We start from the raw sequence: 23,527 nt of genomic DNA on the forward strand, positions 1-23,527 counted from the left end.
CCATTAGGTGCTGCTGCAGGTTTATTAATATGCTAGCCTGCCATCAGCGGGGAAAGTAAAAATGGTTAATGGCACCTGATCAAACTTGATCCTTGCACTAACTTTATTCCTGTTGCTTGAAATTTGCCCTAAGGTGAGCGCCACAACGAGGGTTCTCAACGTGTCTATCCCACAACAGATGCATCACCAGCTTTTGCCTGTATAAACTAGACCTGCTGAGGCTCGGGAAGCTTGTGGAAGCGGGTACAGCTTGCTCTCCAGATGGGTACTTGATCGGATGAACTGAGAGGACAGTGAGAGGCATAGTGGTGCTTTCAAAGTATTGTTTATTATAGTTTTTGCTCCAGGAAAAACGTCAAGGCAGGAATTAAAAGGTTACCTTAGGACAAGGGTGTTTCGGGAGTGTGCTCTCTGGCATTCTTTGCCGTGGTTCTGCTTCAGCCAGGAACAATAACCCCACTTTAGCAAACCTGGCTAGTAACAAAGTATCATCCCGATTACACTTTTGTCCTCTGGCCATACCACACCTGCAAGCCTGCTGCCTTTCCCCATGAGTATCAAAATACCAGTAGTCATTTTCTTATACAAATGTACAAGTTTTAAACTGATGATCTTAAAACAGACATGTAAAATTAGCTTATCTCAGCCACATTCCCCAAAGAGTGGCCATGGTTCTGTTCTTTCCAACACTCACACTTCTAATTACCTCTGCTGACCACAACTGATTTTTTATTTGGTAACATTAATGGTTCATGCTGTTGAGTTATACAAGCAATGCCTACATTTTTTAATGCATTACTTTTTTAAAACTTTTTTTTGTTTCTCCTTGTATGTCTAGTTTGTACCAGAAGACTAGATGCCTGGCTCCAGGGAATGCCCTCCTATGTAAGCCAGTAAAATTACCTGTATTAAACATGTAAGTTTCCTAGGGTCCTACTGAAACTTCAGTCAAACTGGCAACTGGCATCAAATCCTGGACTCCCCTGTTAAATCTTGTTAGCTGAATTTTCTGAAATTCTCGGAGACTTTCAGATCCAACAGGAACAGAGGAATATGTATGTGTCTGTGTACCTGCCTGCAACTGTAGGCCATGTGCCTGAATAAATAGCACATGGGAACAAAACCACTATTTATACTATATTCACAGAAAAACTGCATCCCAAGCAGCAGGAAAAGAACACATTAGCAGCTATTACTGCCACCCCTCAGCGCTCTCAGCACTCTGCGTGGAACGGATGGCTCTGCTTTCCTTTTCATGTGCCGAAAGCTTCCAGACACATTGCTCCCCACAACCTAAAGCTGATTTTTCCAGGAACGCATTCTATGCGTATGCAGGGTATGTCTCGATCTGACAGAGCTCCAGGCATCCTTGATTAGAGCTGGGCAGGAACTTTTTAAAAAAGTGGTTCTTGGGTATTTTTGTCAGAAGTTGTTGATTTGTAAAAACAGAAAACTTTTTGTAGCGATGTATGTACTGGTTTTGACTGCAAGTGTTTCTTGGGCCCAGAGATTTCTGGATGGAAAGAATACTCTCACCAAAACAGTTAGTCAGCCAGTAAACCGCAACATCATGAAACAATAGCAACTGTGTTTCAAGTCTTGACTGTCTGCATTGCCCCTGACAAATGCTATTTACTGTCCTGTAAGAGGCTGTTTTCTCTCATTCAGTGGAATTTTAGATTTTGTTTGGGGTTCTTTTGGGGTTTTTTCCTGGTAAAACGCAGATTTAGAGTTTTCATCCCAGTCTCTCAGCCACTGCGACCAACCTAGCTGTGCAGTTACATGTGTTTTGCATCAGAGAGGCTTCCTCCAAAATGCCATTACAAATTATGTTAGTGCTGTGATTCCATGTGCACAACGCTTTCCAGTTCAGGAGGCTCCCTTGGATGGTGCCTGCAGGCTGTGAAGCATCCTACCTCTTCCAGAGGGTTATATAAAAGCTCCAACACCTTCTGACCAAAAGTGAGAACTGGGCAACCCGGTTCTGTGCACAATGTTTTTCACCTCTACTTTCCACTGAATTTCCCGGTTTCTCTAGTGAAGATCCATTGTTTGATTACAGCAAAGTATGAATGCTGATTTACATAATCGTAAGTGAGGAGGAAATTCAGTGTGCTATTTCAGAAACCAATCTGCCCTTTCTTGCATATTTTGCCTGTGAGCAGTACTTACATAACAAATAGCAGCTAGCTCCTGACGCAGGATACTCGCCTCCAGGCTTGATGTGGTTTTCACTGGATTTACTCCATTGTCATAAACTGTAAACTTAGTTCCCATAAGATTTGATCTATCAAAAAAAAATGGAACATCCAATCACCAGTTGTCAGTAATGCTGCCTGAGACATCGATTCTTTACTGCATTGTAGCCCCAAAAGAAAGACAAATAATATTGAGTACCAATAGTCGTTCATTCTAAACCCAACTAAATGGCAACTCCTGGATTAAAAACCGTAACAAAAATGTAAAGGCACAGCAGAGTATACTAGAGATCCCTTATCATTGCACTGGAGATTTCTCATGACATCTTGCAAACCAGTCAATTCAAGAAAGCAATAAGGAAACACTCAGGCAGGGTCATTTTGTTTGTTCGCTAGGTTCTTAAAATATGCTTACTCTCTACAAAGCTATCTGCTTTCTTACCTCACTACTAAGTCTGCTAGAATACAGAGAGTGATTTTCATAAAGTTGTAAGTAAGATCAGTCTTTCCTATTTAGATGGAAATCACACCAAGGAGTGCAAAATACAACTTAGAACATACTAAAACCACATTATCCTCGTTCTGTGTTTGCACTGCAACAAACAGCGCATGAAGTTCCGAGGTCCACACAGGCAAATGGCAATGAGCAGTCCAGTCCCTTTCCTCAGGCACGGACAATCTAAACGTACATTGAGAGGCTCCACGTATCAACAACAGCCTGATGTATGATGGGGTGACAGCCAGAAAAGAAACACATGGTTCTGAAAGAATTCCATTACTTATAGATAACTCTAATTAAGATCTTAAGAAATGGGCAAAACCAAAGAGATTTGCAGATTGTCTAACAGACAGAACTTCCATTCCAAGGTGTTTATATCAATAGGGGCTAGACACAATCTACTCATACACTTCTGAAAATCCCATTACGATAAGTTGTGCTTATACACCCTTGAGAACCCGGCCTTTGAGCATTTAAGAGCTTCAGTCCTGCTGACTTTTAATAAAATGTGATCTCGTAAGTACTTGAGATGTTTTGAAAACATGCCTTGGACAGTGGTAAACTTGAAGCCCATTACCACATGATGTAGTCTCTAGTTGAGAAGTCATAGCAGCTTACAGGCTTCTTAACTTCAAATGAACTTTATATTGCATAAAGAAAATTCGTAGATGTATCAGTGTTTACCTCAGTTTTCCAATAAAACTCTCTCCACCCCGAGACAGGTCAGTTGGGTCTATGGAGATGAGGTAATTAGAGGTTTTACTCTTCTTTCGTTTCCTTCCAGCTAACAGAAACACCTAAGCGGTGCAAAAAAACATATTCTAGAATGCCAAAAGGGTTAGCACACAGCACTTCCTGCTTTGATATAAGGAAACCATAGGCAATTTTTTTGTCTAACAGCATCATTAGCAAAGTAACAGAAGGTCTCCTGGGACTTAACAAGCCCAGATAAAAATCTGGAAAGGGAAAGTGACTTCTCAACCACTCAGTCCATTATTTATGGTTTAAATAATTAAATTTGATCTATTTCGTTAAATGTTTCATTCTAAGTTGCTCTGGCTCTTCCAGTTGAATTGAAAATAGATGCTTTTCAGGTCACAGAATGCAGAGAGCACCAACTGCTGACTGTCACATAAAGGTGCTATGCATGGATTATTTAAGGCCAAAGATTGGACATATGAGGAAAGGCAGTACAACAAAGTGATACTATTGTTTTGCTTTTGGAAGACTGTAGGTAGATCTCAGTGAAAGTGAAAATATATTTAAAATATAAGTTTATATTTTCTTTGTAAGACTTCTTCAGACTTTTAGTAATTTTTTATATTCAGATGCAACTGGTATGCCATTCAAGTTATTTTATGACCTTTTTACCATGCTCCCTTTCCAAGTGGAGGTAATAAGTAGGGTACATCCCTCGGTCCATTCCCTTCTTGTCTCTTGTGATTCTGCATTTGACAGTGACACCCTGCGGAGCAGGTCGTACAGCAAATTCCTCCAGGTCATCAACATCTATGAGAGGCTCATTTGTAGAAGGACTGGGGGCTGAGGCTGCTTCCTGAAACAGTACGCAAAATGCAGGTTTGATTTACAAGGTTATAAGTACAAAGGAATGGCATTGATAGAAACTGCACTTTAAAAAAATAAAAACAATGGACATATTGTCTTCCCTGTTCTGATTCCTCTGCAGCCTTGAAGGCAGCTTCTCAAGCCAAGGATCTCTCCCCATACAATCGGTCAAGCTCTTGGCTACCCAAGGCCCAAGGAGCAGTTCTCTGCGCCGCTGATGCTCAGCGTACAGACACATCTGGCAAAGCAGAATGGGGTGGCTGCACAGGCAGAGTGCTGTAATGTTACAGAGCAAACCCTGGCTCACACCTTCCCATCTCACCACACTTCCTTTTTCAGAAAGGCCACACCCAAGGACCGTGATGGCTTTTGATGATGGGAAGAAATGGGATAGGGAGAGACAGATTAAGCTAGACAGAGATATAACAGAGAAGTCAGTGCAGTATATAAAAGAGTGGGGCACCATTAACTGATTTAGCAAGAGCTTGTGGTTTAGAGTATTTGAACAAGCCAAAGTCTTATTTTATGTTCAGGTGGTAGCAGCGAGAACTGGGTGGGCAAATGCTCAGAAAAAGGCAATAGAAACAAAAGATCCTTCTGAGCACCTGCAAGAGGTAGAAAGGTAAATATTTACTGTTTACTTTTCTCTTCATTCAAGTTCAGACAATATTTGCTATTCGTTTCTCCAAGTCATTATTTTCATTGCTTGGTCCTATGAACTCGCAGAGCTATCACAGTAAATCACCTTGAAGATACTCTAGTGCATATTAAAAACAAAACAAGAAAGCCAGGCCTACCCTGACTGCACTCCAAAATCATGCACTACACAGCAGCCTGTGTGCTCCTTCTTCAGCACTCAGCCCCTACCTTATTGGATTTCTTGCTCGTGGCAGAACCAGGCCGGGTGTTACTGTTTAACTGTGAAGAACTGGAGCTGTCATCTTCCTCATCTTCTTCCTCATCAAAATTCATGCTGCTTGAAATGCCTGAGGAGAAAGCAGCACACTTATATGAAATACTAATACATTCAAGATGTCCATACTTGCTGGAAAACATCACTTATTATACTGCTGCACCCTTAGGCTCACAGGTGAGGGGGGGGTGTCACTGTGCGGGGAGTGTACAAATACATGGGTGAGAGAGTACCTGCCCTGAGAAGCTAAAACACTTCAGCAAATAAGAAAGGAAATATCATGGTTTCCATTCCACAGGAGCAACATTCAGTTAGGAATTAAATTCGGATCTCCTTCATCCAATCAAGTACTTCAAACGCAACACAAAATCTTAAACCTGGAATTGGCACTGAGTGGACAACCTATTGCAGCCATTTGGAAACCTTAGCAATTAAAATACGAGCCTTTCTACAGCACACTTTTAACTGTTCCTATGTGATCTGATGAAGAGCAGGTCTTACACTGAGAAGCAACATTCACATCAAGGAAATGTTCTCATGCATATTTATTTCATGTAAAAAACCAGTATCAGCCCAGGCCAAAGGAACTGCCTTACAGCACTTCAAAATTTGACTTTACACAAATTCAAAACCTCAGACATTTAAAAGGGAAATACAGCTTTGAACATCAAATAGGACTTTGCAGCAGAAAGTGTTGTTTGCCAGGCCCAGTTTTTCAAGGAGTATCATGCAGAGGAAGCCACCCTGTATTCAGGTTCAAACGCTAAGTTCCACATATTAGAGGCTAACTACACAATATTCTTTTCTAAAAAAAAAAAAAAAAAAAAAAAAGAAGTAAAAGAAAACACTTGGTCCAGTATTTCCACTATTGGTAAGTCCAATGCAGAGGGATACATGAAATGCAAAGATCTCCAGAGTCAAGCAGCATGGGCATAATTAACTTTTTCCTTCTGTACTTACCAGGAACATGATCCAGGGCGACAAGACTGGATTGGGAGGTGGAAGAGGACCAGGATGTATTTGCATGGGGATCTGGGAAAGGAAAAAATCCATGGGCTTGATTCTGCAACCCCTTAACTGAATGAACAAGCCTAACTTGCCAACAGGACTCCGCATAGGGCTAAAGGTTTACTGGATGGGGCCATAATGCTGCTGCCTGAAGTCTCCATTATGGACATTTTATCGTTCTGCACAATCAAATTCACCTTCTACCTGCTTATACCTACTGTCGTCTTCTTTTTTAGTACTTTGAATAAAGTCAAAAAGCCCTGGATCACAGATCTGAAGCTTCAGAAAACATCATCCACACTAAATGGTTGCGCCACAAAGCCTTCTGTGCACTGTGTGCCCTGTATGGTAGGTTTTGGGCCTACTTCTGAATTCTAACACATAAAAAAATAAAACTGATCGACACAAGTGATGCACACAGTTTCTACGCAAATACTCATTCAGTAATATCAAAAAAAGTATTCAGACTCATACTCAGATGGCCTAAATTCTACCTAAATCCCTGTGCCCAGTGTCTCCTCATCACCTTTCTCAGGCTCTCTCAACTGTTCTTCTGGAAATTCCAGGGATATGCATAGAAACTTTCACGTCCCTTAGTCTTTTGGAATATAAGCTTGGTCTGCAACAAGCAGAGACTGAACCAAACTAATGTACAGAAATATAAACATCAGAGATAGTATCAGTAATGCTTTTCTTCGTCCAAATTTTGGAACGGAATGAGAAGACACCAAGAAAAGCATTTAAATACTTTTTATGTTATCGCTGCAATAACTTCAATGCATATCCCTCTGAAATAGCTTTTGGCACCAGATGCACACTGGATAATGGAACACCACCGGAGCAGTAAGAGCAAGTGTATACAACAGCAGCATATGCAGTGCTTGTATTCCATTCAGCTGCACCATGAATGGTCTCATCATCCACTTCTCCAGTTCCCACAGCTTTGACATACGCGACACAGCATGACAGCAAAAAGTTTCAATAGGATTTGGTTACGCAAGGGAGGCCTGAGTTTACAGGTCAACAGGTATTTTCAAAGCCTGTAGAAGTCACTCATTATTAATCACAGACTCATTAACCACAAGCATTGTTTCTTAACAATGACAACCATGTTCTAGTCAACTATGTGTGGGTAATAGAGAAAGCCCATCTCCTGGGCTGGCAGCTGTGCGATAAAGCCATACTTCATACGTGCAGATTTATTCATTTATTTCTACATCCATGCTCACTATTTCACCACCAATTTGGTGGTGAAAATTCTGTGCCAGTCTTAGAAAAGCCTGTACTTATGACCTGTAGGGAAGAATGCTTCAGACAGGTCCTGTTCTGGTTTTGAATCCAGAAATCAAACCTATTCCTTCCCTACATCTCAAAATAGTTGTAACTTCAGTTGGCAAAGAAGAACTAAGACCAAATTGCTCATTCCAAGTCTTTGCAGAGACATAGGAAACTGATAAATGTGAAGACTAAATGTTAATTATTCAGTGTTAAAACTTATGGAAGTTTGGCTCTGTCCTAGTGACTCCTTTGCCAGAAAGGAGCTTACATATTAAGACTTCTGAGATCAAAAGGACGAATATTTCCAGCAGGAAGAAATGTATTCCAGTATGGCAATTTCCAACAGATGGAGAAATCAAATAAAACATCTGGCATTTTCTTTTCACACTCAGGTAGCCTATAACATCTTGTCTCCTAACAGCTTGACTTGCTGGGGAAGCAGACACACATGCTGAGAGAGGCTTCTCTCCACAAAGTTAGTGTCAAAGAGCAGAATGGGCACAAATCAGGGCTACGCAAATCCAATGGAATTCAGCCTTTCCCATTAGGGCAGTTAGCATTTATCTCTGTGGTGTTTTCCTTTTGCTCTTATTCCATGCAAGAGAAGGACTGATGGGAGACAGCAATTCTAAATGCTTCTAAGACCAACAGGGACGTGGCAGTAAGGACATGCCACCAGCAGTGAAGTGGCAGTGGAAATCCACATGAAAAGCCCCAGCTCTACATAAAGTTTCCCATGAATACTGGGATACTCAAAACTTTCTAATAAGCCTCCTCTGCTGGCATCAAGTAGTAAACCATACATGCGTGGTAAAAATATTTTATGGAGATGCTGCTAGTTGCACTCTTATCTTGATACCTTTCTTTGTGTCTCACAGAGCATAGCTCTGTTGTTAATAAAAATGAGTAAACCTCAGCATTCCCATTTTTAAAAAGTGTCCCCCCCCCCCCCCCCCCACCCACTCCAAAGCCATTAACGCTCTGAGCCCCTCCAGACTTGAAACCTACTAGTGGTCCACTCTTAGCAGTGTCTATTCTGATCAGGATTGTACTCAGACCTGGTAAAAAAAAAGGTCATATCATGTATTTAAGAATATGAAGCAAGAAAGCAAAACAAAACCAAATCAAAACAACAAAACCGCCCCCTGACCCACTGCTTCTATTAAAAAATAAACAAAAAATTGCAGAGAATAAAAATATATCTTAACCTGGAAAAAAACATCAAAAATAGAAACGTCCCCCAGAGTAAAAATCCGAGTGCTCTGACCTAATTTGAGAAGTCTGTTGATAGTTTTTAAGTCAATCAGCCTTAGTAAGTAGTGTGCCTGATGATTAAATATTCTGAGCCACGGTCTAAGGCAACACAATCACCACACAGATCAGAACTTGTTAGTCATGCCAACATCCCTCCGACTCAAATGCCCAGGAAATACCACATTTGGAGAAAATCTGCCCATTTCAGTTGAAGTTGCTCACATCTGCAGAGTAACGTCCCAGAAAAAATGAATCCTAGTGAGAACTGCTCTGCAGACAAGAGGCGGGCATTTAGGTATGAATAGTCTATTCTAGATGAGTCAAGTTTGCACTTACATTTTGCTCTTTATACACAAAGAGTTTATTCTTAAAGCATCAGAGCACTCTTGGCTTGAGCCATCTTTCCGTCAAAAGCTGTACACTGAAGAAGAACAACTCCAAAGCAAATGCCTTCAGAAAAAGCTTTGTGAGGATTTTAAGATTTTTTTTTTCCTTCCTACAGTTAATGTCTAAAGTGAGATAACAACAGTGCAGGAAGGAAGGGACAGATGCATGAATGTGTACATACACAATCCATCTCCCAAATCATGCATGCCTCTAGAAAAAAAAAAAAAATATTCCAGAACATTTGAAGAATATGCATAGGAAATGCTGCAGCATACACAGCGCTGTAATTTTCACCTCTGCAAGCATCAACACACATTATGAAAACACCAACAATATTTAAGGGACAACACAACTAAAATTAACATTCTAGTTTGAACATTGCTATTCTGTACTCTTTCTTTGACCCTCAAGTAAGTGATTTCCAGAGTTGTACAATATAAAGATGTGAACAGATGGATATGAACATTAGCATCTGCCTGGTACCTTAATAGCAGCACTGCACTGCAGATGGGAAAGCCACATCCCTGAGAGCCTGCAGAGCTCTTGCTCCTTGGGACAAGAGAGAACTACTTTTTTTTTTGGGGGGGGGAGATAATAGAATAGAGCCTAACAGACTCTGAGGAGAAGAAACACAGAGTAACAATCTCTGCTAAGGCTAGGGCTGAAAGTGAGAATAGGAAAAGGAGTCAGCATACATAAAGCAAGCAATGAGAATGTAACGGCAGCTTTGGCTACTCACCTTTTTTCTGCATTGCTGTTCTAAGATCTTGTTTGCTTTGCTGTTGCTGGCCACTAGCCATTTTCTCTCCATCATCTTCATCATGGCTAGACTGTCCAACAGTGAGAATCTGCACTTGACTTCCTATCTTCTGAACATCATCTTGAAAAGCAGCTGGGCCATCAATCCCTGTCAGACAGCAGCAAAGGCCTTAGTTGTCTTTGTGTCAAGAAGTTCCCGAAAAGAGAATTGCTCACTCACAAAAAGCATCTTTTCTAAGAATCAGAGATCAGAGTTTCTCATTCAACAATATTTCTAGACTTAAATAAGATTAAACTAGCCTCCAAGGCAAACATCTTATGTCCCACAGACTCCACTAGAGAATCTCCAAGAGGTGATCAGGATTTCACTGTTGCCCCCCTCACCCCCAAAGCACACCCATCCATGCACCAGAAACCCTGGAAATGAGACAAAAAAGAAATTTACTGGAGAGGACTGGCAAAGAAAACAGATGCAGCTTTCATATGGACACACAACTGGTCCAGAAACAAATAAGCCTGCATCCCAGATTATGCCATATCCCCTAATAAACACTCTGCTTTTATAAAGCGATGCTTCAAAGTTCCAGATATCTGGAAAATGCACAAGTAGATCTAGCAGTGTATACAACGGTTAACAAGCCTAAATATGCCAACTGAGTTAGTAAATTGGTATACATTTAAAGTATCAGAGTGAAACTATAAAGAAGATAATATATATTCTCTGGAATCAAATCCCAACCGGGCAGGGTCCCAGGCAATGCAGTCTGAGCGGGGGTGTGGGACTCGACCAGAGGCGCCTTCCAGCCTCCGCCACGCTGTGATTCTGTGGCTTCTGATGACAGCCAGAAAGAAACTATTTACCTCCTTGCAGCTGGAAATCGCCTCTGAACACAGAAAAATTAAAACAGGGGGTGGGTGGGGTGTGTTCTTATCACAAGCTAACTTTTTTTTTCTTCAGGACAGCAAGTTAAAGCAATTGCAAATGTACTTCAGCTCTTAGTTAAGACTCAGTGGTGGTAGATATTACTAAATTAGCTATATAAAAATGCACTTTTGCACCAAGAAAAATGGTAATATTATCACGAACAGGTATAGTAAATAACATGAGCCTGTATATTGTTGCTGTTCTGAAATTTTTGTTAATAAACAAGCATCATTGTGGAGAATTAGCAAGCGTTACAAAAAGATGGTTCAGTAAAAGAATATGGTGCTGCTCACACCAAACAGAGCTGAATAAATCCTGTCAGTAGGAGCTGTAGGGATTGGGATTTTTTCAGACTGTGATCTGTAGCAGAAGTCTCCAAGAATACCATCCCAGCCTGCTTTGCCAGCAGCTGTCAGCTTGCATCAAGAGACAACCAGATTACACATTTAGTCTGCTTAACTGTACTTTGCCATCCTTGCTGTCACTGCCACGGCGACAGGAAGCGTGAGTGGAAAGGAGAGTGGTCTGCACCCTCAGGATCAGGTACAGCGCTGGCTGTGCAACTACCTAATGCAGCCCGACACTGCAGGAGTATTAAATTCACAGTGTTCAAGACTGCAAGGAATTATGGACTCACCTGCATCACACAGACCCCTATCTGGCAATTTCTGCACCAACCCTGTAAATTACCATTTACTTACAGTAAAACTAACAACAGCAACTAACAACAAATATCCAACCTTGAAGAACTAAACAAAGTCCATGGAAATGTTTCTCTCATCTGGGTAGGATGACAATTTCAAACAGCAGCTCTGTGTCATGCAGAATGAACAGTCTCATTTCCTATGTTGCAGGTATAACATGGCAGTGAACAGAACAGCATTTTTCTTAAAAGTTATCCCAGGGAAGCACTACAGCAAAGGTGCTCTAGAACAGACAGGTAGCTGCTCAGATCCACCGTAGTGTTTTTAACAGCTTTAACCATATTAACCATCACCATTGAAGTGGCTGCCTAAAGTTAGTTTTTTACCTTAATACTCTGAATTTCAAAAGTGCTATGCATCCATGAATTTAACAAGATGCTCATACCTCATGCTTATCTATCTAGCCCCTTATTAAGCTTTGGACGATACAAACCTAATTTTGAGAACCCGTTTCAAAAGGAACAAAACACCTTAATTATTCTTCTTCAAAGCAGACATTGATCTGCAGCAAATGAAATGCCTTTGACAGCATTAGACATTGCACCGAGGCTGCTTTTTTCTAATGCCTGCAGAACATCTGCGCTCGCATCCCGTGCTGCCAGGAACATCACGTATTATTAGGCGTTAGGACAAAGGCTACGCTGGCAGGTCACACTTTTAGAGAAGAAAAATCAATTTCAGTATTCTGAAGAGTGCACCACTGGTAGAGCGTGTTATTAAGCATTACGAATGGTTCCACTGCTGACCCCATTTAAGAGAATGGAAGATGTAGCCAGACAGAGAGGGGGGGAAAAAAAACCTCAACCTCTGCTGCATTAGAACACTGCAGATGCTTCATGGGAAATGCAGCGTTAACTACTTAATATTTGTGTGCGTGCACGTATCTTTGTGGCTATATATGCACGTGTAAAATGCTATTCAGTGCAAGCATACACACACGTTTCTGTTTTCTATATCATAAGTGTATCTTTGTAAGTCATCCTTCAGAAGGCAGCTTTATCATCACCTAGCTAATGTCTGAAAACACTTCCAAGCACACGCAATCGTGATACTCAACATGGATCTCTCCCTGTGTCCTCACTCGCTTTGCCTCACTGACTCCTTTTCACCCACTTACTGGAAGGACGGTTCACTGAGCAATAAAACAAACCATTCATGGCTATAGTTATAAGTTTCCCAGTTTTAAGGATAGGGTCAAAAGAGGCAAAGAAGCTGAGCAGGCTCTGCCAAAAAGAAAGTCTTGATTGCTATGGTCAGCGTTTTCTACAGCTTTCCCCAAAAATTGGGTAGGAAAAAAAAAAAACAAAACCAAACCTGATAAGAGATATCCTTGAATACCTGCTAACAAGAAAAGGAATTTTTGGCAGGCAACTCTGAAGGAGGGCAGGGAGGAAAGAGGAGGATTGAAACAACCCCCAGAGTACCAGGCTCTTCAAGTAAAGGCCTTCTGGCAAACATTGTCATGGTCATGTCTTAGGTGATACCCAGAGGTACCAGAAATAGATACAAACAAAGAGATAATAAAAAAAAATCCAACAGAAAATTGGCACTCACTGGCATTTCCATCCTATAAACTACTATTTATCAATGCCTGTATTCTGTTAGCACCTAAAATCTTCCAGACAATATTTATAAATAGACAGTACCATGCTCTTAAAAGCTGGTAATCTAAGCTGCCATGTAGAATGTTTTTATAACCTAAATTCATGTAAATTCTAAGAAATTCAAAATACACAAGGTAATATGCACTTAAGTTTGAGTTTTAGGTAGGATTTTTTTTTCTTTTGCTTTAAACCCACAAAATGTTAATGATCTACACAAAAAAATCTACAAGATCCAGGTCTGGAATGAGGGGAGAGAGAAAAAGGTATGGGAAAAATAAAGAAGAGAACTGCTACTGAAAGTCTTGGGAAAGGAACAAAGTGGCAAAATTTTGCTTAGTGTTTATGACGTGTAAGAAACAAATCTAAGCTTTTGTGCACTTTTTTTTTTTTTTACTGCATTATGCCTCTTTGAAAGTTCTAACAGCTTCTAAAGGTTGGAACAATAGCCCAAAATCCATTCAGTCTCACTGGATTGAGTGATGACAATACATTTTGAGGATATGAAGTCAAAACCTTGTTTTGTTGTTCCAATCCAGCAATTAAAGGAAATCTCTTGATGGGAGGCTCACCAGCCATATGTTTCTCTATCCTACATCCCCAGCAGCTTTCTGCTGAACAGTTTCCAACCATTTTGATATGTCCTACAGGGAGATGCTAAAATGAATATAGATGAGCCATCCCAGTTCTACTAGATATAGTTATCAAATTTCTTTCCGACAAACTAAGCAAGTACAGACTACATGGGATGGAGGCTATAGGTCCTGAAGTATATCCCTCCTCCTTGGCCCTACAGATCTAGAGGGGTTTTCCCCCCCACAACAGCACTAGTAGAGCATTACAAGTGCAGTTCTGGGTATCCATTTGAGCCTCATGCTTTTTTATTTCAGCTTCACAATCTTCAAAATTATTTTGCAGAAAAGAAATACACTTCCTAGCCCTATTTGCAAGTGGGAAACTAAGGGTATGGTCATGCTGAACACAAGGCTTAGATCAGTCTGTTGAATAGTTCCTGTCTAAACCCAGAATCTGTAACAGAATAGGCCCGAGTGGAACTCCCTCTCAAAACCGGACAGAAATGAAGCATTTCTAGACACCCCATCAGAAAAATTCTCAAAGTCATCACAGTCTAATGATGCTATAATATCACAGCAAAATAAGAAAATTAAAGAGGATAGGCCAGAACTGCAATTGTGATTATTTCATTGCTCAAGAGATAATCAAGAAAGAGTATTTCAAATTTTTAGGGTCAGAGGGGGATAAAGTCACATGGGAGGAAAAGACTACGTACAGACTACATATTACCAAGCTATGTACGACCAGGAAAAGTTGAGAGAGGCAGCTGATAGATGCGGCCACCACTTACAGATGAGCACAAGACCAAAGGTGAGGAAAGATTTTGCTATCTGACAATAGAGCACAATGCACAATGGTAGTCTTGAAAAAATTAGTTACAGATTAAATATGTGACAAACTACCCAACAGCAAATTACAGGCATAAGCAGAGTGAGTCAGCTCTCCAAAACATTATTTAAGTATTTGACTATATACTACATGAATCCCCAGTAATTGGATCTTGCAGGAAAAGAATCTAATAGTATTTATACACATCATGTTCTTCTCTGCATGTATTTATACATGCAAACATTTTGGTGTGAAAAGATTGTCAGCAGATGTTATTTCCTCTTGGTTCTTTTACATGAACCTATAAGTACAGGAAAGAATGATTAACTGATTATTTACAGAGGGTCTTTACTGTACCTAGGACACCATGAAAAGACAGATTTCTAAATTATTTGAAAATAACTGTTATAATAAATTAAGAATTTCTTCATAGGACATTTGCAAACTAAGAAACTGAAAATTATCGTACATCAGAGAGAACTAATTGAGCTCAGTGGCTGAGTGGCAAACAAGATTACCCATCAGGAAAGGAACATAGCACAGAAAACAAGTATTGCCTTCCCTACTTTACAAATGAGGAACTGCACACAGAAAATTCCTGTTCTCATTTTATAAAGCATTTAAAATACAAATTCAACATATGAAGCCTGGCATAATATGACAGAATAAGTTTTAAGAATGTGCTTAAGCCCTTTGCAGATCAGATCTGAAAAGTTGACCAAGGTCAGGCAGGAGGTCTCTGGAAGAGAAAATCTCAAGCCACATTTCCTGACCTCAGTTACATACAACAAGGGTTCTGTAACAAGTATGTCCTCCCTCTATAAACATGCAGACAGCAAATGCAGGCACACTAGAAAATTTTCTCTCTCTCTCTCTTTTTTTTAAAAAATGTGCCTTCACAGGCAATATACCAGGTTAGATAAGCCACTGGCCTGACACAGAAGTCATATCCACGTGGATAATGCTCAAGGCTCCGGCCAGCAGCAACGCTGCAATTGCAATTGCTCTTCAAGAAGACTGCAGAGCAGCTCTTCCACCAACTTTGGGATGGCAGCCCAGTCCTTCAAAGGCTGGCTGGCCTGCTCTGAGGTCAGAGACAGGGAGTCTGTCCTCAGAGAAATCTGTTCTTACGGCTCTGACACCAGAACAAATAAAGTTCCTGCCCTTTAAAGAACATGGCTTAAAGCAAAGCCTGCTTCTGCTTTTATTGTCTCAAGTGATCCGCATTTTAAATTTAAAAGACAAACCAACAATTAATTATATTTTTTTAAATCTGATTTTATCAAGAAGTGTGACTGCTGAGTATAACAACATTTACTTCCAGAACAGTGGTACAAGAAAGTAGAATTACACAAATCAATAAGTGAAAAAGGTTCTTTCTCAGAATGATTGCTTAGGAAGCTCTAATAAAATGGCTAGAATGAAATATCACAAAATTAGATTAGAAATTCAGAACTTCATGGCTTTAAAAAAACCCAAACTCTCCATATATCTCTCACTGTTGGGTGAAACTCTCCTCAAAAGGAATTTACTAAAAAAGCAGAATGATTAAAGGGGGAAAAAGCATTTTTTTGTCTCTTTTTTAGGACTGAATAACCTGAAATATATTGTAGCTGTCAATATTTTGTAAGCCATTTCCCAGCACATGCCTGTTCTCACAGGGGCTGCGTATCCACTGATATGGGTTCAAGCAACTGCAAAATAACAAAGGGATTTGTTTACAGAGAGAGGGGGCAAATAGAAATTTTTTTTAGGAAAGGACCTCTGGAGGTGATTTAGTCCAAACTTCCATCAAAAGAAGAACTATGGCTAACACCAGATCAGGTCACTAAAAGCAAGTTCTTGAGCACCAAGCTCTACATTCATTTTGATGAAATCTAGAAAACTGTAGCAGAAACTGTACTTTCATAAATCTCTATCCCAAGGAGGCCAGAATGACTTTTTCACAATCAGCTTTATGTGTTGCCAAAGCACAGCCTGAAAGGGTTGTCAGATCTAGAAATAACAGGACTTTTCTTGGTGGAAACTCACTTATTGTTCCTCCCACCCTTTCTCTTTAATGGAGAGGGAAGCCAAACTAGATCTACTCTACGTGAACCTCCCTCTCCTGTCAGAAACAAAGTGTTATAGTGAGAATTGTGCTTCTTATCCAACAAATGGTGCTGCTTTCTTCGTCAGCCAGCATTAACGTAGTTGCTTGTTACATATAGAAGTGGGACAGGATGCACAAATCAAAACAGACAGACAGGCGTGAAAGAGAGAAAAAAAAAAACAAACCCACAGAAGAAGGAAACCAAATCAAAACATGAAGTAGCCATCCCAGCAGAAAGAGAGCTGTGTGTCAGAGCAGCTCATTTGATTTCTGACTCTCATAAAGACAGCAGGGAATACCCAACCTACTACATACATTTAATGTACAACATAAGAGAAAAATTGCTGGGAAGGTATTGTATACTGGAACATTTTAAACACATCCAGATTCCTGACTTCAGTGACAAAAATCTTCATTTATATTGCCCATGGCAGTGAGTGAACCAGTGCAGCACAGAGCAGGGACTTCCTAGAATGCACTTACATGCTGTAAGTGCAAGAGTGCTAGGAAAAGAAACCAAAACCAACCAACCAACCAACAACAAAAACTTTTTACAGAATGATTCCTGAATCTTCGTATCAGATTTCACTTTGAATTAACTCCTGGCTTTGCATAGTTTTCTGTTTTGTTTTGGTTTTTTTTAAATTCCATTTTATCTTCCTGATTTGTTTTTGCCCCATTCATTGCACATAGCCAAAAAAGCACTTTATCCATTATAGTTATTCATTTCTTCACATACCTATACTGGGGGAAAAAGCCCAACCAAACAAAAAACCCCACAGCACTTTGCACCTACAAGACTTGCAGGAATCTCAATTTTTAAATAATTGTCAAGGTATTTGATATTTAAAAATGCTCTGGTTTTGTATTTGTAATACTATGCATATTTTTCATAGGTTCCCGCTGCTAATTTCACTTGTTTGCATTATTTTTCCATTGAACTATCTAGCAATACTGTATGCCAGATTCACTAATATCTTTAATCACCCATTACTAGTATCACAAATCAAACCAGAACTTAATCCACGGGAAGGACAACCATTTCACATATTCGTTTGTTGCATTTTGGTTTTTTTTCCCAATAGTTAATATGTCAGCCAACCAACTGGGAGACCAAAGCTTTCAGAAATATCAGTTTAAGGAGTTAAGCGACTACAAAATGTCAGCAATTTACGGCTTTTGCAGGTTCAATCCCACAAAAAATTATGTTTCTTTTTAAAAATAGGCACAGTGTATACTGCATACTGCCATTAAGAATAAAATACCAGTAATAGTCACAGATTTTTTTAAAAAATGCTAATACTGTACTACCCATCACAGAATTACAAACTGCACTGACCCCTACCTGGAGAGGCACAATCAGCCCGACACGAGCAATTAGCCACATTCCTTTGCTTGCCTTATGTCAGTGTAACCTCATTCAACCTAATATTTCCCTTGCATTTGCCTTTAGGGCATTGTTCTGATCAGAGTTTCATCATTCTTCGAGCCACTTAAAAAAGCATTACATATCTAAGACCAGAGTACAATCACTACACTACAGCTTCAAGAGCTATTCATGTATAATGCAACAATTTTTGCTCTGAATTAGCTTATTATTCATAGGGTCTGGTCTAAAGTTTATTACTTCTTAAAGCACAAAGAGCTTGGCTATGCTTAGAAAGATAATGCTCCCTATAGCTAAATACTAACAGAAACCTTTAAAATGCTATTTTAGCATGTAAAGTGCATTCACCCCTCAGCATTCATCCCGCTCGTTTAAAGGACATGCAAAGGTTACAGTCAGAGTAGTCGGTGGAGACAAAACCTGAAGCAATTGCAAAGCTAAAAGCAGAACCTAAAACTTTCAAGATTTTGTCTAATTATCAAGGAACTTCCTCCAACAAAATCTCTTATGCCACAAAATGGTATAAAACCATTTAACCTGCATCCATTTTCATTAGTTAGATCTGAAGTTATTAGCAAAACCATTCAATATTATTATAAAATCTTTTCTTAAGACTTACACTTACTCTTCAAAGTAACTGAAAAATTGATACAAGTTCCACAGGGTTCTGCTACCACTTCCATTTTCTTCATTCCTAAGTAACACAAATTAGCTAAGTCTGTAGTGAATTGATCAGTAAAATACCTCCAGAATTTTAAAGTTGCATTCAGTTTTACTTTTCCATCCAGTAACAAAACATTTTGCAGCTTCGATAAGGACACAAGACTGGAAATCCAGTTATAATCCCCTGCAAACATTCCAAGCTTACACCACCATCAGAGGTAAACTAGATAGGATTCCTAGGATGAAATGACACACGAATGGACAGTTAGATACCAGTGTGCAGGAACAGCAGATGAGCTGGATGAGAAGGTACGATGTGTACAGTGAACGTACTTTAGCTGACAGGGATGTTTGTTACTTGAGATTTGTTACTGATCATCAACATAAACCTCAGGGGAGGAGGTACTCAAAATTTTTGGTAGTAGAATTGATGAATAACACCTCCACTCTATGGAATCATACTTAAGATGCAACTGATGGGCAAATGCTGAAGGCCAGGGAAGACCATGCATAGCATAGCAGGATGAGCAATAAGAATTGCAGCAGAAAACTTGGGACTGTATACAGACATTGGTGTCATGCAACGCAGGTTGGTCAAACCAAACCTGCTGTAACTGAGCAGCACAAGGTCCTAGGTTCTGAGCATGGTACAGACATAGACACCCCAAAAAGGCAAAACAGGTATTAGATGAGGTGAAACAGAGCCTCAAGATTATGATGATTTAAGTACTACCCTGCACAGTGCTCAGCTACAGCCTAAGACAGGTTTTCTTTTAAACTAGTAAAAGAATTTTTAGTCTTCAGCAAGATGTACTTCAAAATAAAATTTGGCATCTGTATTACTATGCTGGAGTTGCATTACTTTTTACATTAAATTAAGAAATATTAGCTTTCTGGATACTTATTTTGCCAACAATTTTTACATTCAGTTGATTTTACCTTTGACTTTCACTTATTATTTTAAGCCTAGGTATTGACACACGCCGTCTTTTTTTCAAATATATGAATGAAGTCTTTACCTCAGTACCAGACCCTAAAGCCTGCCTAACCTAGGGCTTCTTTTGCAGCCAGAGGGACTACAGACATAGAGATGCTGTAGATGCAGGTCTCAAGAATTAAGCTGCAATATGTAAAGGATGTGTAAAGGATTTTGATAAGGTAGCCTCAAGTCTTGCAAACCCCCTATAGATAAGTCCCAATACTCTGACCTCAATAATTACCCTTATTAGGCATTTCTATCTTTAAATAGACTTGTCAAGGATATACACCATTTTCTTACTTAAGCAATAATGGAGAGACTGTTGGACATACACAAGACAGGAACACAGTAGAGTCCAGGCAGGATAGTGTTACAGTGGCCTTACCCAAGAACTGCAAATTATTGGAAAGGTATTTATTAATGTCATTAGTCATTCACCATCAAATAAAAAGAAACTGTATGTGGTACAAAACCCTCTCTCTCTTTGTGAGTGTGCATATACTATATATATATAAAAATAAGATTTTAGTACCTCTAAAGTAGCTTAAGTTACTTCTTCTATCTAGGCTACGTAGCTCAAATAGTAAATCTAATAGTGGCAATGGTATTGCTACCCACCCTTTTGTCATTATCAATAGCGTATTTTTTGTCTACCTAATCTTACCCAAAGTCACTGCAGAAAGTCTTTCAAACAAACACCTCCCATACGTCGACCAGATGGGATAGAGTAACACTGAAGTAACAACCTGAAGGACCCCTTTGAGGGTGTTATCTCAGTTTTGTTGAATTGATTTTCAAAATCAATTAACCTCTGATTTGTATAGTTTAAACCTCAGTAAGAATCTGGACAGAAATGACTGCAATTTAAGGCTGTTTCTCCAAATTACATTACATGCAGACAGTCTAAAAAAACCCCACATTGGTGTAAAATGGTTCTCATTTCTTTAGCACTGCAGGAAGACAACAGCATCCTTCATCAGTACGTTTTTCCTCTTCTGATATTTGAGCAAACACTCCTTTGGAAAAGACTCAGTTTACAAATGTTAGCCCTCCTTCAATCCCAGGTTGTATATGACGAGACAAGACCAAGCCACTCGCATTTTCCAGTCTTAGAAAAATGTCAAGAAATTACTTTAGGCAATCTTCAGAAATTCAAAGAAATTAAAAAAAAAAAGAAGAAGAAAAAGAAGTATTTTGCAGTCAGTTCAACATCTGACATTCAGCCGCATGCAGCTAACCTTTGTGTTTCCCTTTTTTCTCTTTTCTGGTGCTGCCAGTCTGACAGCTTGCAGCTGCTGCCTTGGTTTTTTTAGTTGGTTTCGGAGCTTGGGCATCCACTACCACCTTTACATCTTCCTGTTCGGCCTCCTGCACTGCTTGAGAGATTCAGGGTGCCCCACCAAAAAGAAAAACGGAGAGAGAAGAGAGAAACAGAGAGAGACAAGAGAGAATGAATTGAGAACTCTGTGAAAGCATAAAAGAGTACACAGACATGCAGATTTTGTTTGGTATTTCAGGCGATTCATGCAGAGAAGAAAGTCAAATAAACCGGAATTTGCAGAGCTACAGTAAAAACCTGAAAGTGTTATGTTAGCTGGGATGTATTTCCTAACTTTTTTCCTCCTTCCAATAATATATCGGCTCCTAACTTTCAGGCCAAAAGTGACATCAGAATATTAACGTGGCGCTGAGCTATTGTAGGAAGCACTATTCCTCAGAGTAAAGCTCTGCCAGACTGATCATCAACAGTGGCAGCATGAAGGCAGAACAATTTTATTTAGACTTTGTAGCACCTATGCTTAAAGCTATGCCCCAACCCAGCAAACAAGGCATCAGCAGAAGGTTATTTTGAAAACACATTTTGCACAACTGTATGTATCACAGTATGGTGAGTAGAATGGCCATGCTGTTTTATGGTGAAACTATACCCAAGCTGAAATTAAAAACGCCTCCTACTTTGTAACATACACAAATTAATTAATTCCTTAGAAATCTCAACATAATATGCATGGCATAAACCGTCAATGTCAGCATAATTTATGCAACGCTAGTTGTTTTCAAAGTAAAAAGAGGCTTTATCATTTTCTAAAAGCACGACACACTTTGAGGTCAATATTTGAATCTGTAAAAGCAACACACACAGTAACTCTTTCCTCTGGCCAGACCAAGCCTTGAAGTGAAATACTGAGTTTACAAAGGCATACAAGCAACTACCTTTGTGCAATACATAGAGGAATCGTCAAACTTCACACCCCAAACAGAACAACCCGTAGGTGGGCACTACGAGATTGTGGTGCCAGCTGCTGGTCACTGTTAATTGCTGAGCCCCACTGGCTTCCCGGGGTGACTGTGCTTTATCTGAGGACTATCACCCTGGCACTTGGGGCCTCCCATCATCCCTTTCTTTTTCCCCAAAACTAAAGTGCTTTCTTTAAAAGGATAAAAAAAAAAGTTCACTAAGGTTCAAACCTTACTGGAAAGAACTAGTTGCCCATAAAATTATTTTTAAAATATCCTGAAAAACTTCATAAACCCCCAAAAGACCAAATGATGCTCAATGACATGTGGACTGCCAGCAATCTCCCTTTGAAGGGGGAAATTGTCCCTAGGCTTCTGGTCTGCGAGGCAGCATTCCTTGTTCACCAAATCCTTCAAGTGCATGAAGAGTAATAGAAACACCAAGCTGATTCTCAGAGGAGTAAGATGAAACAGATTTAGCCATGGCTGTGTAGACCGTAGCTTACAAATCCCCAGCACAGCAGCCTGTTATGAACAGTGTTACGTTCACAACACAACGAGCACCTGAGGCACTCAATAAACACACTCTCCTTTTCTCATTATGCAGAGGAGTTGTTCAAGTTTTATCGAGACTATACATTAAATAAAGAGAGGGGTGACTATAAGCCCAAAGAAACAGCTTGTCACTGCCCAACTCCTCATGCCTGTCTTTATCATACACTACCAGTGTTCGATAACTATAATATCATACACCAGGCAATACACAAGATTGCAGTCCCTTTGCTGAGTCTAGAAGAGCACTGGAAATGAATAAGACATAACTGAAGGAGTGAGTGCACGAGACGCCAGGGAAAATGGCACATAAAAGGCTGTACACTGGGTCCTACTTCCGCGGGCATGGCAGCCTTGGACTAAGCAGGGAACCAAAAGAGTCCCTGCCCCACATTCTTAAAATATGTGTGATTTGCCAATCCAGCAACCTGTCCTGTATTTGTAGCTCAGTCTCTCTTTAAGAACCAGGGTGCATTCTTTTCATAGTTTGAAAATTATAGTGCACATTCTAATTAAATTCAGTCTTTACAAATGACCTGTATTAAATGACCAGACAGCTCTTTGAATCCTTTTAAATACGGCCATATTCACTCACTCAGATAAAGCATCATTTCCTTGGTCCAAAGCAATGATTAATCAGCAAAGGATGAAACATTCTGACATTGCTAATTGAAAAGTTAAAGACTTATCTTCACTACCTTGTCAGCCATCCTTTGATCCAACAAGTAAAAGCCTGAAGCTTTTTGAATTACTTTTGTCTCATAAATTTCAGCAAGAGATATCTGATTATAAGTGCAGCGATGGAGCTCCAAAGGACAGAGAAGGCAATATTGCCATAGCTTTACTCTATAAGGCAGAGAACAAGATTTCAGTCCAGTAGCCATTTTGAGCATGTACCGTCACTGCTGTCTATGGTAAACAGGGCTTTCAGATCTAAGTGACGGAGGCTGCAAAGTAAGATTTAAACCATAAACGTGCAGATACTGCAGCTGGGTTCATGAAAGGAATTGGCACAGAATTCCCTGCTTCTCAACGATGCTTTTCTGAGCTTTAACATTACATTTAAAGCACTACCTCTAGAATAAATCCAAATCAAATCCCAAAATACCATCTCCACCAC

At 39.8% G+C, this 23,527-nt stretch overlaps 1 protein-coding gene across 1 annotated transcript in view; it reads right to left on the reverse strand.

Moving 5' to 3' along the window:
* The window catches only part of TUB (TUB bipartite transcription factor), a 156,579-nt gene that overhangs the window by 4,908 nt on the left and 128,144 nt on the right, over nt 1–23,527 (reverse strand). Inside the window, exons 4-10 of the mRNA XM_035890990.1 lie at nt 20,856–20,993; nt 9,843–10,010; nt 6,137–6,208; nt 5,131–5,249; nt 4,061–4,252; nt 3,382–3,494; nt 2,173–2,287 (exon numbers count right to left, since the gene is read on the reverse strand). Coding sequence (XP_035746883.1) covers nt 2,173–2,287; nt 3,382–3,494; nt 4,061–4,252; nt 5,131–5,249; nt 6,137–6,208; nt 9,843–10,010; nt 20,856–20,993 — 917 coding nt within the window. The remainder of the gene's footprint in view (nt 1–2,172; nt 2,288–3,381; nt 3,495–4,060; nt 4,253–5,130; nt 5,250–6,136; nt 6,209–9,842; nt 10,011–20,855; nt 20,994–23,527) is intronic.

This window comes from Egretta garzetta, unplaced genomic scaffold, assembly GCF_000687185.1.
Source record: "Egretta garzetta isolate BGI_Z169 unplaced genomic scaffold, ASM68718v1 scaffold133, whole genome shotgun sequence".
Lineage (NCBI taxonomy): Eukaryota > Metazoa > Chordata > Aves > Pelecaniformes > Ardeidae > Egretta > Egretta garzetta.